The 18,793-nt window shown below is 37.1% G+C and overlaps 2 protein-coding genes across 6 annotated transcripts in view; both read right to left on the reverse strand.

Moving 5' to 3' along the window:
* LOC120347599 (CUB and sushi domain-containing protein 2-like) overlaps window positions 1-18,793 on the reverse strand; it is a 234,000-nt gene that overhangs the window by 51,723 nt on the left and 163,484 nt on the right. The window lies entirely within an intron of this gene.
* LOC144429551 (uncharacterized) lies at window positions 8,919-17,170 on the reverse strand. Its single transcript, XM_078117630.1, has 5 exons — window positions 17,141-17,170; window positions 16,198-16,279; window positions 15,740-15,913; window positions 13,924-14,126; window positions 8,919-13,318 (listed from the first exon to the last, which is right to left on the reverse strand). Exons 1-5 carry the CDS (start codon window positions 17,144-17,146, stop codon window positions 13,118-13,120), a joined length of 666 nt encoding a protein of 221 aa, XP_077973756.1. The 5' UTR covers window positions 17,147-17,170; the 3' UTR covers window positions 8,919-13,117.

Genomic DNA, 18,793 nt, shown 5'->3' on the forward strand with positions numbered 1-18,793 from the left:
CACCCACCCCCTCTTCTATAGTTTCCTACTTGAGGTACTAAACTTCACGAAACCCTAATTTTTTACAGGGGGGAGTGGGTTCGTACTTCAAGTATTCTAGTGGCGTAGCAAAACAATTTTTAAACAGTAAAATTTGGTTTTATTTTGGTGGGCCAGATGAAATTACCCATCAGGCCTGATTTGGCCCGCAAGCCGTAGGTTGCCCATGTCAGATTAAGATACTGGATGGGGAAAACTACAACTCGTGGCAGCCTTTCGTGCGGTCAATCAGGTCTTGGAGAAATTTGTGAAAACTAAATACAGATATTAAATTTGTTTTTAAACTCAAGTTTTTAAACTCAACCTTTCGTGCGGTCAATCAGGTCTTGGAGAAATTTGTGAAAACTAAATACAGATATTAAATTTGTTTTTAAACTCAAGTTAATTAAAAGATGATAAGTAATTGTGAACGTCACATGCGGTTTTCTGAATGAGGCCCTTGCTGCCGCATCCAATGCAGTCTGGGGCAATCCAAATTGTTTCAATACAGGACCAAGTTGTCCAGTGGCCAGTGCTTTTTTATCTTCGACTCAGCGTCAAAGTCCAGATATAATCAAATGTTGGAATATCAGACTTTCAATGGTGAAAGTCAAAATTATCATTAAAAACTCAAAAAGCAAGTTTGCAAAACATCATACTTAGGAGGGCGTGAATGAATTCGACTTTGCCTGCAAATTTCTAGTAATTAGTGTCACGGTTCTTAGCTCAGCATGAAGAAAAGATTTTTGATAATATCACATGGAGCAGAAAGTCAATGAGACGGTTCAATCATAGCAAACCCCACCAGTGGTCTCATTATCAGTCCAGGTCAGAAATAGAAATAGTTTCAGGTTCTGAGTCGGTACGTACTGTAACATAATATTGATTATAGGGTGCAGACTAGACTTTTCCGCAAATTACATTTTCAGCTCCATAACTACGAACAAAAATCAAGCGCGGGGTAGGCAAGATTTTGGAGCAGGGGCCAAAAATTTTGCCCACCCAGTCTGACAGGCCATAAAAGTGGAATGTAAAGAGTTATTTTTTGGGAACAACATTTACAGTGGTACAAAAGCAAAAATGGAAAACAATACGTCTCGTGCCAAAACTAAATTAAATAGCAATCTCAACAATATCCTTGAATTTGGTTTTATTTTGGTTGTGGCAGCATTAGGCGGGCCAGATTAAATTACCCATCAGGCCGGATTCGACCGGCGGGCCTTAGGTCGCCCATGTCAGGTTAAGATCCTGGATCTTATCTTACCTAATCGGTGCCTCAGGGGCTTATCAATTTAGCCTCGAAATTATTGACTAAATTGGAGCAAATGTTATTTTTGATCATTTCTTAACTTCTGACGCCACGGTGACGTCATAGAGCACCTAAAATATATGGACGGTCGTTCAAAATGAGCAGACAATCAGCGGGAATTGAGCAAGCTGGGTCGTATACAAAGTATTTCTCATCGTTTGATAATTTTGTAAAGCTCAAAATCAATAGGAGTTTAAATTAGACTTTTTCTCGTTTACGAAATAATCGAAAAGCAAGAAAACGACAGAGAGAGAGGGTATGGCACGATACACGACATTACTTGCTCGATTCGGGTAATCGTATGCACGTTTTGGACGAACGTCTGTATATTCTAGAATGGTTTTACCATTTTAGCACTGAAAGGATGGTTGGACTCCTATCCGCCGCAGGGTGGTTAACGTCGGTTACAAATAACTGGCAAACTAATCCTACACGTACATGGACCGGTAAGCGAACGAGAGGCCAAGATTTGCAAAAAACAAATCTACCTACCGGTAATGAACAAAGCACAACGTGAGTAACGAAGATTTCTGGGTCTTGTATAGTTTAATATCACATGTACTTCTAGTGGGCGTGTCCTAACCAGTTTTGCATATGGTATTCCTAATCCCCAAGCAAAAATATACGGATGTTTTTAACATATTTTTTGTATGATGTAGTCATATGAGAGTCAGGAATGACACATGCCAGAGTTGTTATGCTACGCTCACTAGAAATACATGCGGTAGTATACTATATATATAACAAACCAGACCAAGATTTCTCGAGTCTCGCGTCGAAACGACAACGCCAAAAAGCGTAAAGCCAGGCAACGCCCAGACTATGAACGCCATCTTGAGGCAATTTGTCTCTGTCATGTAAAGCGTCTTGCAGAAAGTAAGAAAGTCATTTTTAAAATACATTTCGTGATGCGTATTTGCATCCCACTCAAAATAAGACGCTAGAAAAGACAATTACTAGTACATAAGAATCTACTACTAGTATCACAATTTTTCCTGTTCTGGACCTCAGGTGCTGAGGAATTACTAATTAATAAGATATAAATCTTTTCCAAGTAAAAAACGAGGAAGAGAAGGTCACACCAACCTGTAGGCCTTCTCTGTTCGACTTTTGTAGTTTGTGGGTATTCGCATAACGGCTGTATTATCAGTTACTATGACTGAAAAAGACTATCGTAATATCTATTCTAGTGCATGAGATACCAAAAGTCATAGATTTCCATACCCTGGGTAATTGTCGTTTCCTCGACACCCATGACAGAGGGCGTAGTCTTTTCTTTGACACCTACAACAGAAGACGTAGTCGTTTCATTGACGCCTACAACAGAGGGCGTGGTCGTTTCTTCGACACCTACAACAGATGGCGTGTTCTTTTCTTTGACACCTACAACAGAGGGCGTAGTCGTTTCTTTGACACCTACAACAGTGGGCGTAGTCGTTTCCTTGACATCCACAACAGAGGGCGTGGTCGTTTCTCTGACACCCACAACAGAGGGCGTGGTCGTTTCTTTGACATCTACAGCAGAGGGCGTAGTCGTTTCCTTGACACCCGCAACAGCGGGCGTAGTCGATTCTTTGACACCTACAACAGAAGGCGTAGTCGATTCTTTGACACCTACAACAGTGGGCGTAGTCGATTCTTTGACACCTACAACAGTGGGCGTAGTCGTTTCTTTGACACCTACAACAGAGGGCGTGGTCGTTTCTTTGACACCCACAACAGAGGGCGTGGTCGTTTCTTTGACATCTACAGCAGAGGGCGTAGTCGTTTCCTTGACACCCGCAACAGCGGGCGTGGTGGCTTCCGTGACACCTACAACAGAGGGCGTAGTCGTTTCTTTGACACCTACAACAGTGGGCGTAGTCGTTTCCTTGACACCTACAACAGAAGGCGTAGTCGATTCTTTGACACCTACAACAGTGGGCGTAGTCGTTTCTTTGACACCTACAACAGAGGGCGTAGTCGTTTCCTTGACACCTACAACAGTGGGCGTGGTCGTTTCTTTGACACCTACAACAGAGGGCGTGGTCGTTTCTTTGACACCCACAACAGAGGGCGTGGTCGTTTCTTTGACATCCACAATAGAGAGCGTGGTCGTTTCTTTGACACCCACAACAGAGGGCGTGGTCGTTTCTTTGACATCCACAATAGAGAGCGTGGTCGTTTCCTTGACATCCACAACAGAGGGCGTGGTCGTTTTCTAGGTATCGAAACAAATTTCATTTTTTGTTGAATAAAACATGCTCAACTGGTAGGTAGCTAGCAATACATTTTTCAAGCCCTTCGGTGGAGCGGTAATATTTGGAGAGTAGTAATATTAGGTTGAATTCATGGGCAATGGTTGGATGCCAGGGTTATGCTAGTTTAAAACGGCAAAAGTTTCAAACGTTCATTTCCTGAAATCAAACAGGTTAAAAAGTTGAAAACAAGTTCAACAAGTTAAAATATTATTTACATCGAATACTCACAGTTGCATCAGAAATATCAGTGACTTTTGTTGTGTTTTGTAACGTGGCTTTTTCATTGCTATTTTGTTTGCCGTCTATATAACATTATGTGAAGCAAAATAACAGTGAATATGTCAGTCAAGGAACCGATTATGATATTAACCAAAGCACTCTGTAGTTGTTCCTGAAAACTGAGAGAACACACATGATAATACAACAAAATACCGTGATTCAAGGAATTATAACATTTTGAGCCCTGGCTATGATGACAATTTTAATCAAAGTACTTTTTACAGTTCTCTTAAAACTGTGATAATACAGATACAGACTCGTAAAATTATGGTGATCCGGGGATAAAGAGCACGCTTGATTTCATTTATGCTTGAAATTCCAATCATATTCTTTCTCCTATATTTAGGATTTAAAATATCGAATATAATCAGTTACGATTTGATTTGGATATTTGATTCATTTTGGACATCAGAACTAGTTGGCAGATGGGAAAAAGCTTTCCAGTCTTGGCGAAAATTCTCCGAACCTCGAGTTCAGGTCGAGTCAATCAATGTGTTGAGTCTCATCGGTGGTTAGTTGCGTCCGAGTTATTTCATTCAGGTAACTCAACTCAGGTTATTGATGAATTGTCATTCTAGCCTTTACAGTGGTGTTACTTTCACATTGCGATATTTCACATGAGCGTTACTGTTAAAATAAATTTTAGGGAAAAGGTTATTCACCACTTATAGAGGGGAAAAGACGACACATGAACAATTGCTGTTGAATTTAGCCGACATTTCCGACGAATTTTATTTTATAATATGATAAAACATGTTCAACTTGTAGAAAGCTAACCGAAGAACATTTTCTAACAGGAACCGAAGAACATTTTCAGGAAACACAGTTTTGGGTCGCGAACCAAAAATTGGGGAACACTGTCCTAGGGTGCCGCGGAATAATTCTTTAAACCCGCTTGTCTATGCAAACAAACTTAAAAATTAAACATCGATACGTTGGCTAAGCAATATTGTTTGTTTCTCACCAGTTATGCATGTATTACTATAATTTCAAAACCAAATTATCTAACGATGCACAGTTATGGGGTCACAAATTAAGGCTGGTCATTACAAATCAAATGGTAAATAAGTCGAATCCCTTCTGACGATAATTTGGAATCGCCGCCATCTTGTTTTTGTCCGTCAAATGTCGGAGTGAATCATTGAAATTTTTTATTGAAGCAATTTTATTGCAATTTTTAAAATGCAATTCTGACTTATGACTTCTTAGTGAAATATTGATGAAACATATTTCTTATTGTCTGTGAACGCTCAGTAGACTGTCTGAGTGATTTATTCTATATTTTCAGCAATTTATGTGTCTAGAGTTCCCGTTGAAAAATAAAAAAAATAAAAAAGTCACATGCTATTACATATCTTCCGAGTATCCGAGATCGATTCGGAAATATATTCGATTCGGTTTCTAATCATCAGGCATTTCCAAATCCTCATCTCCAATTAGTTTAGTTGACAATGATGGATTAGATGAACGTATTGTTGTTTTATTAGGCTGTCACACTGGGAATTATCACACTTGAAGCGAAACATTGTTTGATCTTTCGATTTATGTTTTTGCGCTAAAAGTCATTCTTGTAGTCGGTCAAATAGTAGTTTCAGTACCTTGTGCCAGTGGTCCAACCCTTTATTTAATTAAGCTACCAAATTTTTTAAAATATAAACTTCGTAAATAGAAAATGACTTGTTTACGGCCACAAAATTAATTGCCCAATATAGACAATCATTTTTATATAACATTCAGTTCCCGAAAATTACCTCAAAGTGTAAAATCGTGTCGTCTTCTATCGCAATATAACTAGCTGAAATGATGGGCATAACCTGTGATGCCATCATAGTCGAGTCAAATGTGGGATAAGGCAGGTTTCTCATATAAATCCATCGAGCGGGTGTTTATAAAAAAAAATGATCCTTTGTACAAAGACCCCGCTCAAATTCAAAAAATTGGTCAGGGTCAGGACGATGGTTGGAAATGCCAGATTGCGATGGGAATTCAAATAATTCGTAACTCGAACCCGAACTGTATAATTACCAATTTGTTATTTTAAATGTGGCGGGCTTTGTACAAAAAAACAAAAAGGTACATAGTATTCTACAGTTGAATTTAAAAAAAAAAATTGTGATGACATGATTTACCTTATGTTTCTGCGTTTTTTCATTGGTTTTCTATCTCATTGACATTGCTTGTAAGAGTGTGTATTCGTAGACCTATGGTTTTTATATTTTGAACATTTATTTTAGTTGCTATCGTATGTATATATCGCTTTTCTCACTGGAACAATTGCTTTAAAATGTTTAGACTTTTATTATTTCAAAATTTCTGTAAGAAATTCGTTTTTTTTTTTGTATGCCATTGAGTTCTAATACGAGTTTGTTTTAGGTTGGCGATTTTGTTTTTGAACTCAAAAATTTCAACGAAGCGCGAGATGACAGCAACAAATTGTTCCACATGATTAATCTTAATGAGGATGACAAGGTTACTTGGAATGAATATGTTTTATTTATTCTGCCTGGCTTTGATACGGACAGGTGGGAATGTAGTTCTATTGTTGTTGTTTTGTGAAACTAATGTATTTAAAGCTCTTTTTTTTTTTCTGCAAATACAAGTTTGCTGAAAGCAAAGCGTAAGACCTCTGCTAAAGGTAGAAAATAAAATTGAAGTGGAAAGAGTACCGTATTTCACAGTCATAAAGTATGATTTAAATACTTTTTTTACACAAAAATCGTTCGTGCGCCTAATGTATGGATCAGTTAGTGTTCTATTCTCTACAATCAAAACCATTGCCCATATCCAGGCAAAAAGTTTTCAGACAATTAGAATCCGTTACAACTGTTAAAATGTATGAGCGCTCAGGAATTGTCGCGGACTAAAGTGTCCGTGTTTATACTGTATATATATATATTTATGTTGATAAACAGTTATGTTGACCCTTGTTTAATGCTGTTTTGTCGGATCTGGAATCCGACCATTCACTACATATGAGGCAAAAACTTTGTCTTTTCCCTTTTTTCCGGCCGTCGGGCTGGAGGTCGGTTGCGTTTTGTCGTGTCCTCTGTTTATGCTGTGTTAGAAGTTTAAGTGGGAAGTTGGCGTATAATAAACAACAAATCCGGAATCTGAGTCTTCTGATTCATCTACAACCACAGTAGCATCTTGCAAAAATTGCGACAGAATGAAATTGAGGGCAAGAAAGGAAATGAACGCTGATCAGTCAGTTAGTTCCATGGCAAGTTTACTAAAAGTTTGAAAATGGGGTCAGTACTTTAGTTCAAGACAATTTCTTCCAAGCAAGATTACGTAGATTCACTATGAATTAGTGAAAACTAATCACTGAAAAACGACACGCGCATTCACTCAGAAGTAGAGTAGACTTCAGAGGAAGAATTAAGATGATACATTTTGTGCAATCACTCAGAAGTACGGGAGAATCATCTCTGAGCATGGTTATGAGCGACTACTGAAATTCCAACACCTGCAGCAACTACGTGAAATTATGGGGATCAGGAGTAAAGAAGACATACCTGAGAAATGTTACAGGCGACCACTGAAGTGCCAAGAGCTTCTGAAAGCAAAAACAATATAGTAATAAAATAATGCGTTATGCGCACTCAGATGAAAGTAATAGAGACTCATCTCAGAGTAAAGTTGCAGGCACTCACTCAGAAGTGAGGGGGATTCATTTTTGATAAAGTTACGGGAACCCACTCACTAGTAAAAGAGACTCATATCTGGAAAAAGTTGAGGGCACTCACTCAGAAGTAAATGACACTCATCTCTGAGAAATATTACAGGCACTCACTCAGAAGTTAAGGAGACGCATTGGTAAAGTTACGGGCACTCTGATGGCGTTTTGATAAAATTTCAATTGTGAAGCGCGGACTCTGCCCACATATGGTCTTCGGATAGGGTACTTTCCTTTTTACTTTCTTCGGCCGGTAACTTTAACACAAGGGCCGTCAAGCAGTAACTTGAACTTTAAATCACAATAACTTGACTGAATTATGCATAGTTATGCCCATCATTGCCCATAGATTTCTTCTGAGAGAGAAACCTATTATTACAGAATTGAATAAAGATGACTTGAATGTAGAATGGAAGTTGGCCAACTGGATCCACACTAACACCCTCAAAGATTTCAACAAGGTGCGAGATGACAGCAAAAAATTGTTTCGCATGATTGACCTCATGGGGATGACAAAGGAATAAATACGTTTTATTTATTGTGTCAGCCGTTGCTACGGACAGGTGGGAATATATTTTCATTATTGTTGTTTTGTGGAACTAATGTAGGCTATTTTATGCTCATTTTTTTTTCGTTTGCTTTTTTGTTTCTCAATCTTATACGATCTCGTGCCATTAGCATTGATCAAACTTTTCAAAATATTGTGGCCGCGAGGTGGAGCTATGGATCAATATACTAATTACCTGCTGCTATGCTCATATAAAAATAAATCGATTTTTTCTTCAACTATTAGACCACTCCATTTCATATTTCCAAAGGTGCGTGGCGGTCAGTTAATAATATTTTTATCTTCCCTGGGTCGCTAACTCATAACTTATGTTGTGTTTGAATGTAAAGTGCGCTTCTACGTGGATTTCCCGATGATATGTTTTGTCGAAGTCGGACTCAACAAGCGGTTCACGGTCCTGTTAACACCTTCTAATCTCTCTGAACAAGGATTTAGACAAGCAGCGACACTGCTGATATTGAAAGAACCAGAATATTTTCTGCCAGACCTGGCCAACCGGATTCTTCTCGTATTGGCACTATGTGAATTTTATCCCGTAATTATATTCTACAATGGGCCCTTTCCCCCTATTATATACGAACCAAGATGGCGGACACCGGAACGTAGTATGTGTACCAGATTTGGGTTGGGCCATAATTTGATTCCAATTTTTTCTTATTTCAGTTCTACTACAAGTTTAGGAACTAGCCAATTGACTCCCATAAGATCTATATCTAAAATGATTTTTAAATTCCAATTCTCCGATTGAGCTAATTTCTTAGTTTTCTGAGAAATACATTTAACTCATCATATTCAAAATAAATCGATAACGTTTTGCAATACAATTTTATTCACACAAAGTAGCAAATAATATTTTTGCACTGAAAGTTCAAAATATTTTTCATGAATTTCATTTTTTAAGTTCAGTTCGTGAAAAATAATTTGAACTTTTATTGACAAATTATTTTGCCGAAAAATGATAGGATTCAGAAACACATCTAAGAAATAAAATACCGGAGTGAAGTAAATAAAATAATAGTATATCACACTAATTCACACACAAGAAAAATGAAAAGCGAAAAAAGTTTTCGCCTTGTTTCGATAGCCATAGAGGGAAGGTGTTACGAAATATAAAACTTGCTTATTTTAAGAAAAGACAATGCTGTAATTTATTTCAACTTTGATAAATTTCTAACATTTTCTTATATTTCAAGTTACACTGAAATTTTGGCGTTTCAAAAGTATGTGCACCAAGATGACGCACAACCTGAAAACCCCAACCTGGTACACATACTATGTTCAGGTTGTGCGCAATCTTGAAAAAAACACCCAAATTTCAAGTTATTGTGAGTTTTTTTTAACTATTAGATAACCAGGAATAAATATGTTTGGAAAAAATAAGTTAACAGCGTGATTCAGAACAATTCAAAGATATCATATACCACAGCAAATATAATAAAAAATATCATCAATCCTTATAATTCACACTAGAGCTAAGATCTGGAGCCCGAGCCCCTGCCCGACCCGATATTTCGAGTCGGGTCGGGCCTGAAATATCAAGCATTGCGTTCGGGTCGGGCCTATATTGTTAATCATTACGTTCGGGTCGGGCCTGAAATGACAATCATTACGTTCGGGTCGGGCTTATATATCGCTGGATTTTTTATAAGTAAATATATGTTTATTAGAAACTATTTTTCAGAGTGGTTCCGATTTCATAAATATTAAATTTCAAAATTTAAAGTTTCGTAGTTCTTTAGATGATGATGCTTATCATTGCTTTTTAACGGCATACCTCGTTTAATTTAATGTGCCGCACAAGTGGAGTGCAGCGGGACATTTGACACACGTTTTTGAATGCCTCTTGATGATAATATGCGTGTCGCTAGGGAATTTCTTAGTTTGCCCAGTAAAACCTTCAGCTACCCTCTATCCATTAGCCCCGCATTGTCGAATGAATGTGCAGATTATAGAGCTCACAAAAGAAGAAATATGTCCCAGCATTCCCCTATACTGTACTAAACTCTTGCAATGACAATTCGAAGAACTCCTAAATAAAATATGAAATTTCGGGCCTGCGAATCCAGAATTTGTCGGGGCTGCAAAGCCAGTTAGTTAGTCGGGTCGGGCCTGCAAATCCATTTAATTAGTCGGGCTCGGGTCGGGCCTGCAAATCCAGTTAATTAGTCGGGCTCGGTTCGGGTTTAATACCCGCGGGCCGGAGTCGGGCTGGGATTTTTTAGCCCGATCTTACGTCTAATTCATTCTAAGTTAACAGCGTGATTCAGAACAATTCAAAGATATCATATACCAGAGCAAATATAATAAAAAATATCATCAATCCTTATAATTCACACACAAGAAAAATAAAATACAAAATTCATTGTAAAGAGGAGACAATGCTGTAATTGATTTTGATACCTTCTTGAATTTTTTATATTTCCTTCGGGTCACAACGAAACTTTAATTTAAGGAAAATCGAAAAATATGTCAAATTTAAATATAAAAGACAAGAAAAAACTCTAGACTCAACAGTTGGGTAAATCAACCTAATATTTGTAAAAGATTTCACAGAAAAATCTTCTAAGTAATGTGGTTTTTCTATCTGGATGAAATATATGGAACTAGGAATTTATATAAAAAGATATGAGTCTTAAATATCAATAATATGTGCTCTTGAACTTATGTCAAAACTATGTGCAAAATCAACTTTGGAAAATTCGCCCCATAGGAAATTTTGCCGCTAACGAAAATTTTTCCTACGATGAATTTTCCTAGAACCGTGCAAAATATTTTAGTCAAGAAAAATTAACAACAATTACACAGCTTTTACTTAAAGTGCTTTTAATCATGCGACAACCTTCTGAAAAGGTATTCGTCAATAAAAAGTTAAAATAGCAAAAACAAAAGAAATTCTGCAAAAGAATGAAGAAAAGTAATAAAAAATCTATTCCGGTCAAAGATGTTCAAATCAAAATTATTCAGAATCTTTATTTTATGATAATTTTTTTTTTCAAGTTTGCTAAATTAATCTAGTTTGCTTAAAACGATTCATCGTAAAATAACAAATTTCACAAACTACAGGTCTGTCGAATAGGAGTTGAGCAATTCCCCAAGATGAATGGGAGTCTGAATTTGTTAGAATTGCAGATTTTCAAAGATTTCAAAATAAATCGAAACTTCCTTATAAATTCTAAAAGCATTATTTTACTGAGCATTCGTTACTGTCTATAGAAAGTTTGCATTTACCAAAGGTTTCTTTATCAAAAGTGAATTTTTTCAGAGTCGATTGTGATTTTTCTCTGATTCCACAGCTTTATCATAAAAAGGTTCAATGAAAAATATCTGAAGACGATGTCTTTTCATTATTTTAGAAACTTTATTTTCAAAGATTTAGAAGTTACAGATACGAAGCCGTTATTTAGTAAGTATCAAACGTTTTTGTAATTTACTGAAATTTCTTGATCATGGAATATATTTGGTTTATATTTAAATAAACCAAATCGCCAACATTTCAAGAACATTTACATTCACTCAGATACAAATTGGGTTAAAACAATAAATTCAAAAATTTCTTGAACACATCTAAGAAATAAAAAAATAGTTTGTCCGGTAGAAATCTAACAATGAATGCAGTTTTATTGGAATTCCTACCCAAGACGGCAGACACACAATTTGAATAAGTTCGCAATTAATCGCATCGTTTCAACATACATACTTCCGGGGTCAAAACCCCCTCTTTTAAATTTTTTTAAAAACTGAAAAAGTCGTCAAAATAAAACCGTAAACAATATAGGTTTTGTTAAGGGTCGCGTCAATCTCAAAACGCATTTCCAGTCATTGAAAACCGCAAAATTTCGTGTGCCTGTACTGCACGGACTCTTGTTTGGTCGGCGTTTACAAACATATCGTCCATATATTCGAAACACGGTTAATTGTGGGCGATATTTGCCTTTTTATCAATTACTTTGAAATTGCCGTCAAAATTTTTTGTGTTGAACAAGGTTGAGAACGCGACATCATAATCAATCTGGAGTATATTTGATCAATTTTTATTGTACGGAAATAAATTTCGCTCCGTGACATTTTACACCAGATGTACGGATTTTTTGAAAAGATTTATCTTTAAAAATAATCGTAGCATTGGGATTGAGCGGAGTCAGTAATACAAGCACATCTCTAATTTGTCAAATTCGCAATATAGAAAAAATACGAATCAAAACAATATATAATCGGGCAGTTTACCACACGTTTTTATTTTCATGTCCGCGGATTGCCGTGGTGTTTTAGGGGGGCTCTTGTTTTGTCGACGCAACCGCAGGTTAAATTGAAGACAATTAAATTAAGAAAGTGAGAGTCTTTTCATTGATAAAGTCGGCTCTTTGAACAAGTGGCGCAATCGCGGCGGCTGTTCGGCGTGGATTTCGAGACGATGAATATGTATTTTTGATTTACTGGTATACTTTATATATATTTCCTATGTATGAAGTAACATTGTACTATACGGGATTTTATATCAGATTTCGAGATTTGCCAACGGCGATTACGATTTCGCAAGATTCCAAAAACACGAATCAAAACTAAATACATCAGGCAGTTTATCTCATATATTTATGTCTACAGATCGTTGTGGTATTTTACTATAGTAATGTTTTTTGAAGTCGCAACCGCGAGTTACGTTGGACACAATTAAATCATAATATAAAGACATTTAAGAATCTCGTAGTTGTCATGGATTAAATATTTTACACGACAGAAAAATTATTATGCGCTGGAAGAGCGACTGTTTTAAGGAGAGCGTAATCGCGGTGACTGTTACAGACGATAATGGAAATTTCCGATTTTGAAACCCCCTCTTTTGAAAATCCTGGCTGCGCGCCTGAGTCGGAGTGTAAATTAAGCTGTATGTGTGGCTAACGAATATTCGGGAATACAAGAGCATATGCTTGTTCAACTGTGGAAATAGTAATTAAGCTACTAGGGTGAATAACAATTACTCTCAAACTCAAGTAATTCTACAGTTTTTTTTTATCAATCAATCAATAAAGTTATAATTCACTTTCACAGATGGCTCCGTTATATTCAGAGGAAGGAGAATCATTAAAAATCCCTTGATATATTTCTTCCGGGTTGAGAGTGACACGAACAACAACAGATGTCCACGATGGATTGGGCTTCGGATTATCAGGATACCAAACCTCAGTTGGCAGAGATATAGCTTGACCTGTCGTTGAATACAGCTGACCGTTCTGTGAAATAAAAATATGTTTTGAGAAATATAACAAATGGCAGTTTGAGAATATACTGGTTGAACCAGTAATCCTTGTCATATGATCTGACAAAGCAAAACAAACTCATTTGATCTCCAGTAAGATACTGAATGAAGCGTGACACCATCACGTGATTATTCTGCTTAGTCACACTTCAGTGATTACCGTTGGTGGATGAGAATTGAATGAAATAGACACATAAATCAAATTAGTTTGGATTAGTCTTCTCTGATTCAGTATCAGAGCTGTAAAGTTGAAGCATTAGTGTTGGAGTCAAATTGTTGAATTACCCGGAAACATTACATAAAGAGGAAAGTTAGTGGTTGAATTTAAAATAAAAACTGGAAAACGCTGGGAAACAAACTTTTTAAATTTGTATGAAAGTCAAATTTGATATCAGCTTGGATTAGTCAATGTTATAAATGGCCCGATTTGAACTTCTCTCCTATGCTAAAGCTATATGGATTTAACCTCAAGATAAAATGTAATAGTAGTACATGGTAATGCAGAAACAATATCGGTAACATATTTTATAATGATTTCATGTATGGCCGCACAAGCAACATGATTCAGACTCGACCTACCTTGTAAGTCATTCCCGTACGAACATGAACGCGTGACCATCCATCAGGAATCATTGGTCGTAAATAATCTAGAAGCAGGTTGTAGTGTGTGACGTCATAAATGTTAGCCAGTTTGTTTTCGCAAAGAGATTCAGCGACGATCAATGTGACCTTCTTGCCCAAGATCGCACGAAAACATCTGGAATTATAGACAACGCCGCATTCTGAAAAAAAAGTGACATTCAAAATAGTTTGGAGTCAGATATTTAAGAAACAATTAGTAGAATATTTATTTGTACGTGGTACTTAATAACCTTCATTCTTTTTATTTACAACAGTTTTCTACAATAATATGATTGTGAGCCTTCAGTAGTTTATCTTATTTGCTTCAAGAAAGGTCATGCGAACTCACTCAGAAATAAAGTGAACGTTTCTCTGAGCAAAGTACGGGCAACCACTGAGGTATTGAAGCTAAAGAATTGTAACAGTGAGATATGCGCTGGATAATACAGACCGGTCGGACTTGAGGTTAAATATTATCAGGAAAAAGCTATAACGTATTGACTCCGGTTTTAAAAAAACTTTTTGTCTCAGTGACGCGAGTTCATAGAGAATCGACACCGACAATATCGCCAGTGGATGCCGCGATTAATCACCAGTAACAGTGTTCCTTGCACAGTAGGGATGCGACAAGATTCATACTCGTGCCCAGATCTCTCGTAATTTGGTACTCGAATTCGGCCAGGGCCTTTCATCATGAAATGGGAATGATGGGAAATTCATCTTTTTCGTTCTGTTTTGCCACGAGAGTGCTCTCTTTTATCTAACGTTTACGATGAAATTAAAACAGTGTGTCAAATATGCAATTCAAAACGACGTAAGGTGTTTAATAAATATTTCTAAAATCTACTAATCGACCATTAATTCGTTGTCAGTGTGCCCACATTTAGAAATAAAACAATAAAAATCGTGAATATTAATTTTAGAGGGAAGTGCAACTCGCAGATATCAGTGGCGGTATAATAGTTTAAGGTTTTATGTACAAATACACGCTGGCATGTAGCGATCAAATGCATAAAATGTGAAATTATTACTTAATGTTAATCAAGTCGATTTCTATTGTCATTCAATGAGTATTTAAATGTGCCATGCTTAGTTTCCAATCGAATTATTCCAATATTTTAAACAAATACCGGATTGTGAAATATCGTCAAAACTATTTTCGAAATTTACTAGAAGACTGAAAACTCGGTAACAAAACTGCGTTTTTACTTTCATAATTTTGTCATAATTGATTATTTTTTGTCACCGCGGCATTCCAGATAATGCTGGTAATTTATATTGAAGCACTTTTTATTCACAAGTAAATATTGATTCTCACGCAACGGCGGACATCGTAGTTTAATTTTCATATTTCGGACAGAATTGTGAGTTCACATCGGTGAAGATGAGCTATCAATGAGTGAATTCACAACACAAATTAACTTTATTTTCATCTCCTTTGTAGGATTTGATCCTCCATATCACAATTTGTAAATTACGGTCTCAATTTTAAGCGAACAATATTATCATTACTGTCCCTGGGATGCAATATTTTTGAAGCTGATAGTTGGTTTTTCATGTTTTTTTTATTTTATATCGTGTCCGTGTTCAGGGATTCCCTGAGTAATCACCAATGAACTGGAAAGAGTCTGGCATTTGAATCTGCGAGCTGGCAGCAAGAATACGGTTGCGATAGGGATGGATATATATCATAAAGACAGCAGGTTAGGAATAGGGATGGGACAGCAGATTGTAAATAGGGAATGATTTTTATTGCTATGGGAAAACAACTTACTTGTGCACACTGGTGTTGTGGACCATGAGCCGTCAGCTTTGCATGTTCCCGTCTGTCCCCCTTCCAAAGTGTAATTACTGTTGCAAGAGTAACTGACCTCCTGATCCTGACTGTACAGGTCTTGCTCGGGAGAAATTGTTCCGTTCTCAAGATTTTGCTTCACGCACGGTGTATCTGCAAGAAAATCAAATGATAAAAAGAGTTTAACTTGACTTTCAGATTATTTGTTTGTGATTATTTTAAATTTATGAAAGTTTTCTTCACTTCAAACAAGGCTTCGAGGAAGCGGCAACTGATACACACACACTCCAAGCAAAGGTTTGTGGCATTGTACAGCAGCATTGTCCACCCCAATTTATCAACCTGACTGAAATAAGGTTTGAACCCTAGAATATCGGAGAGAACATTCAATGCTCCAACAACTTTGGCATTGACTAAATAAATCTTGATGTACCTACCTAGACCATAACATTCGAAAGAGTTCAAAGTTGTTATGTTGTCTAACTCTACATTCCCGGATGCCTCAAGCTCAAGTTGGACCTGAAATAAAAAAGATTCAAATTTAAGCACCGCTGCGAGGTAAAGTCTAGAGTGCTTCCAGTGTGACTTAGACTGCAATGTTTCCTAAACTTTTTGAGCCGCGGACCCGTTTGTGAATCTTAATATTGACAGACCCCCATCCTATGCCTTATCGATTTCTGTGCCTAGCCAACTGCTGCCTCACACATGTATGTGGGTCGTTGCAAAAGGCAATAAAATAAAAATGATGTTTTCTGAAATCAATGAATATTCGTCGGCAACACTCAACCAAAAAATACCATGGCTTTTTGATTGAAATCAATCATGAAAAATCGATTAGACTCATTTCATATCATTGCGGACCCCCTGCGCAATCATCATGGACCGCCAGGGGTCCGCGGACCTTAGTTTGGGAATCCCTGACATAAAGTAAGGTAAATAGATTCAGAAATTGTTGTTGATTTGGAGTCAGTCCTTGAATGGATCAGAATTGCAAGTGGATTCTCATAGAGTCAAAAAAATCTATATTCGAGGTTTATACATGCGAAGAGGAAAGTTGATGGAACGTCTAATATGTTTTCCCGGTTTGTAAAGGGATTCTAGAGAAACTCCAATTATGCAAAGAAATGATTATAACCCTCCGCACGCTGATCAAACAAGACTACACCCTACCAATCTCAACCAAACGCCCATGTGCGATGGGATTCCTGTAGTATGTGTACCAGGTTGGGGTTAGACCATAATTTTATTCCGGTATTTCTTTTTTTAGTCCAATTACGAGTTCAGGGACTCCCTGTGTTAGCTAAGTGAATATATCCCTTGCCCATGAATTTTAATCCCTTTATACAACTTGATGCAAAGTAGGCGAACAAAATTAGTTACCTCCATATTGGTACACACACGTCTGGAATGCCAAAACTTTTGCATAATGTGGGATGGGATTCATATTGAAAGCAATTCTGATTTAAAAAGATTTTTGCTAACAAATGTGTTGCAAACCTCTGTATCTGTAGAGTTCACTTTCTTTAAAATGAATTTCTCGGTTTTCCAGGTAGTCGAAGCAGAAAACGGCCAGATTGCCTTCCTAAAAATTACGAAACATATCATTGCTGTCTTCACATAGACTTACAAAATAAATCACAATCAGCTATATTTTTCGTTTTCCTGTAACCTCATTTATATGCAATCCATTATTCAGCTTTTGTCTTGAGCGGATCAACTTTAAACTATCTGAAGTCTCCCACTAATCAGTATTTTCTAATGTGTAATGCACAGATATAGTTTCGGCAGCTCTTCACATTACAGTGGTTGTCAGTAATACCGTTCACAAATGATTCTCAGAGCAGAGAAAATATTTTTTAATAATCTAAAACAGGCGTGTGCCCCCTTTAATACTAAGGGCCAAATACAAATAACTGGGTGAAGCCACGGGCCGCATCTTTATTTAACATTGGCTTTGCGTGACAACATGACATGCGTTGTTCATAGCATAGATAATATATTGGACCGAGGTATAGGTTTTGCAAAGGGATTGGGATCACTCCCACGTATCAGATTAAACTAAATTAAAAATTTTGTTTTGCATGCCGCACATTAGTCAAAACTGGCACTATTTTTGCAGGTCGCACAATTTTTTTTGTGGGCCGCATTTTGCATGCTGGCGACAGTTTGCACACCCCTAAAACACTGTTAACAAATTCCGTTATTGGTTTTAAAAATAATAATTCTTTACTGCACAGTGACTGCCAATACAAACATGCTCTAGAGCAGGGGTTCCCAAGCTTTTTTCAGGATGACCCCAAAGACAACTTTCAAGTGTCCAGTGCGACCCCAGGTCAATATTTTTTTTTTTTCATAAAACTTTGGAGCTTTTCTCACTGGACTTTTGAGTTTGGTCATGTGATATTATTAAGTAAAATAAGCTAAAACCAAACAGTGATGTCACAATAAGCACCTACATTTTCTATAGCATAATCATAGAGCGATGCCTATAGGCCTGTTTCACAGTAAGCCATGGTACAAACTGCTATATTTAACATGGTTTGTCGAATCTTAGATGTTTTGTACATCCATCCTCTACCATACATCAGCGATCCCACCGACATGTTTGCGACTCTACCTACTTATGACTCGACTCAATTTGGGGTCCCGACGGTCCTGGGCCTTGGGAACTCCTGCTCAAAAGTGAAAGCAGCGAATGGTCACGTAAAAAAATGAATGCAGTGTTAGCTACTCACGTTACATTTCCATTGTGAGCCTTGGCCACCAGTTCTCCATCAGATGTATTTTTTATGTCGACACTCATGCATAGTTCCTCATTGTCAGCCAAAGCCTTAGGTAAGGATCTGATTGTACCATTACCAGCAAGAACATAACCTAGAATGAATTAGAATAAAACAATTAGAGTGTATCTGGTGGGAGAGATGGAAACACAGCATCTTTCAATTCTTGTGAGAGAGTCTAAAATCTGACCGCGCAATAACATGGCGTAGTTTGGCGCATCATGCTAAGCGGTAGAAATGCGCGTGCTATCGA

Source organism: Styela clava, chromosome 11, assembly GCF_964204865.1.
Source record: "Styela clava chromosome 11, kaStyClav1.hap1.2, whole genome shotgun sequence".
NCBI classification, from domain to species: Eukaryota; Metazoa; Chordata; class Ascidiacea; order Stolidobranchia; family Styelidae; genus Styela; species Styela clava.

What these genes read in the sequence shown, in the direction of transcription:
- LOC144429551 (XM_078117630.1), bottom strand. An exon ending in TTTCGAATGTTATGGTCTAG is followed by an intron (nt 15,914 to 16,197) that starts GTAGGTACATCA and finishes ATTTTCTTGCAG; the next exon opens with ATACACCGTGCGTGAAGCAA. An exon ending in GTACGGGAATGACTTACAAG is followed by an intron (nt 13,319 to 13,923) that starts GTAGGTCGAGTC and finishes TTTATTTCACAG; the next exon opens with AACGGTCAGCTGTATTCAAC.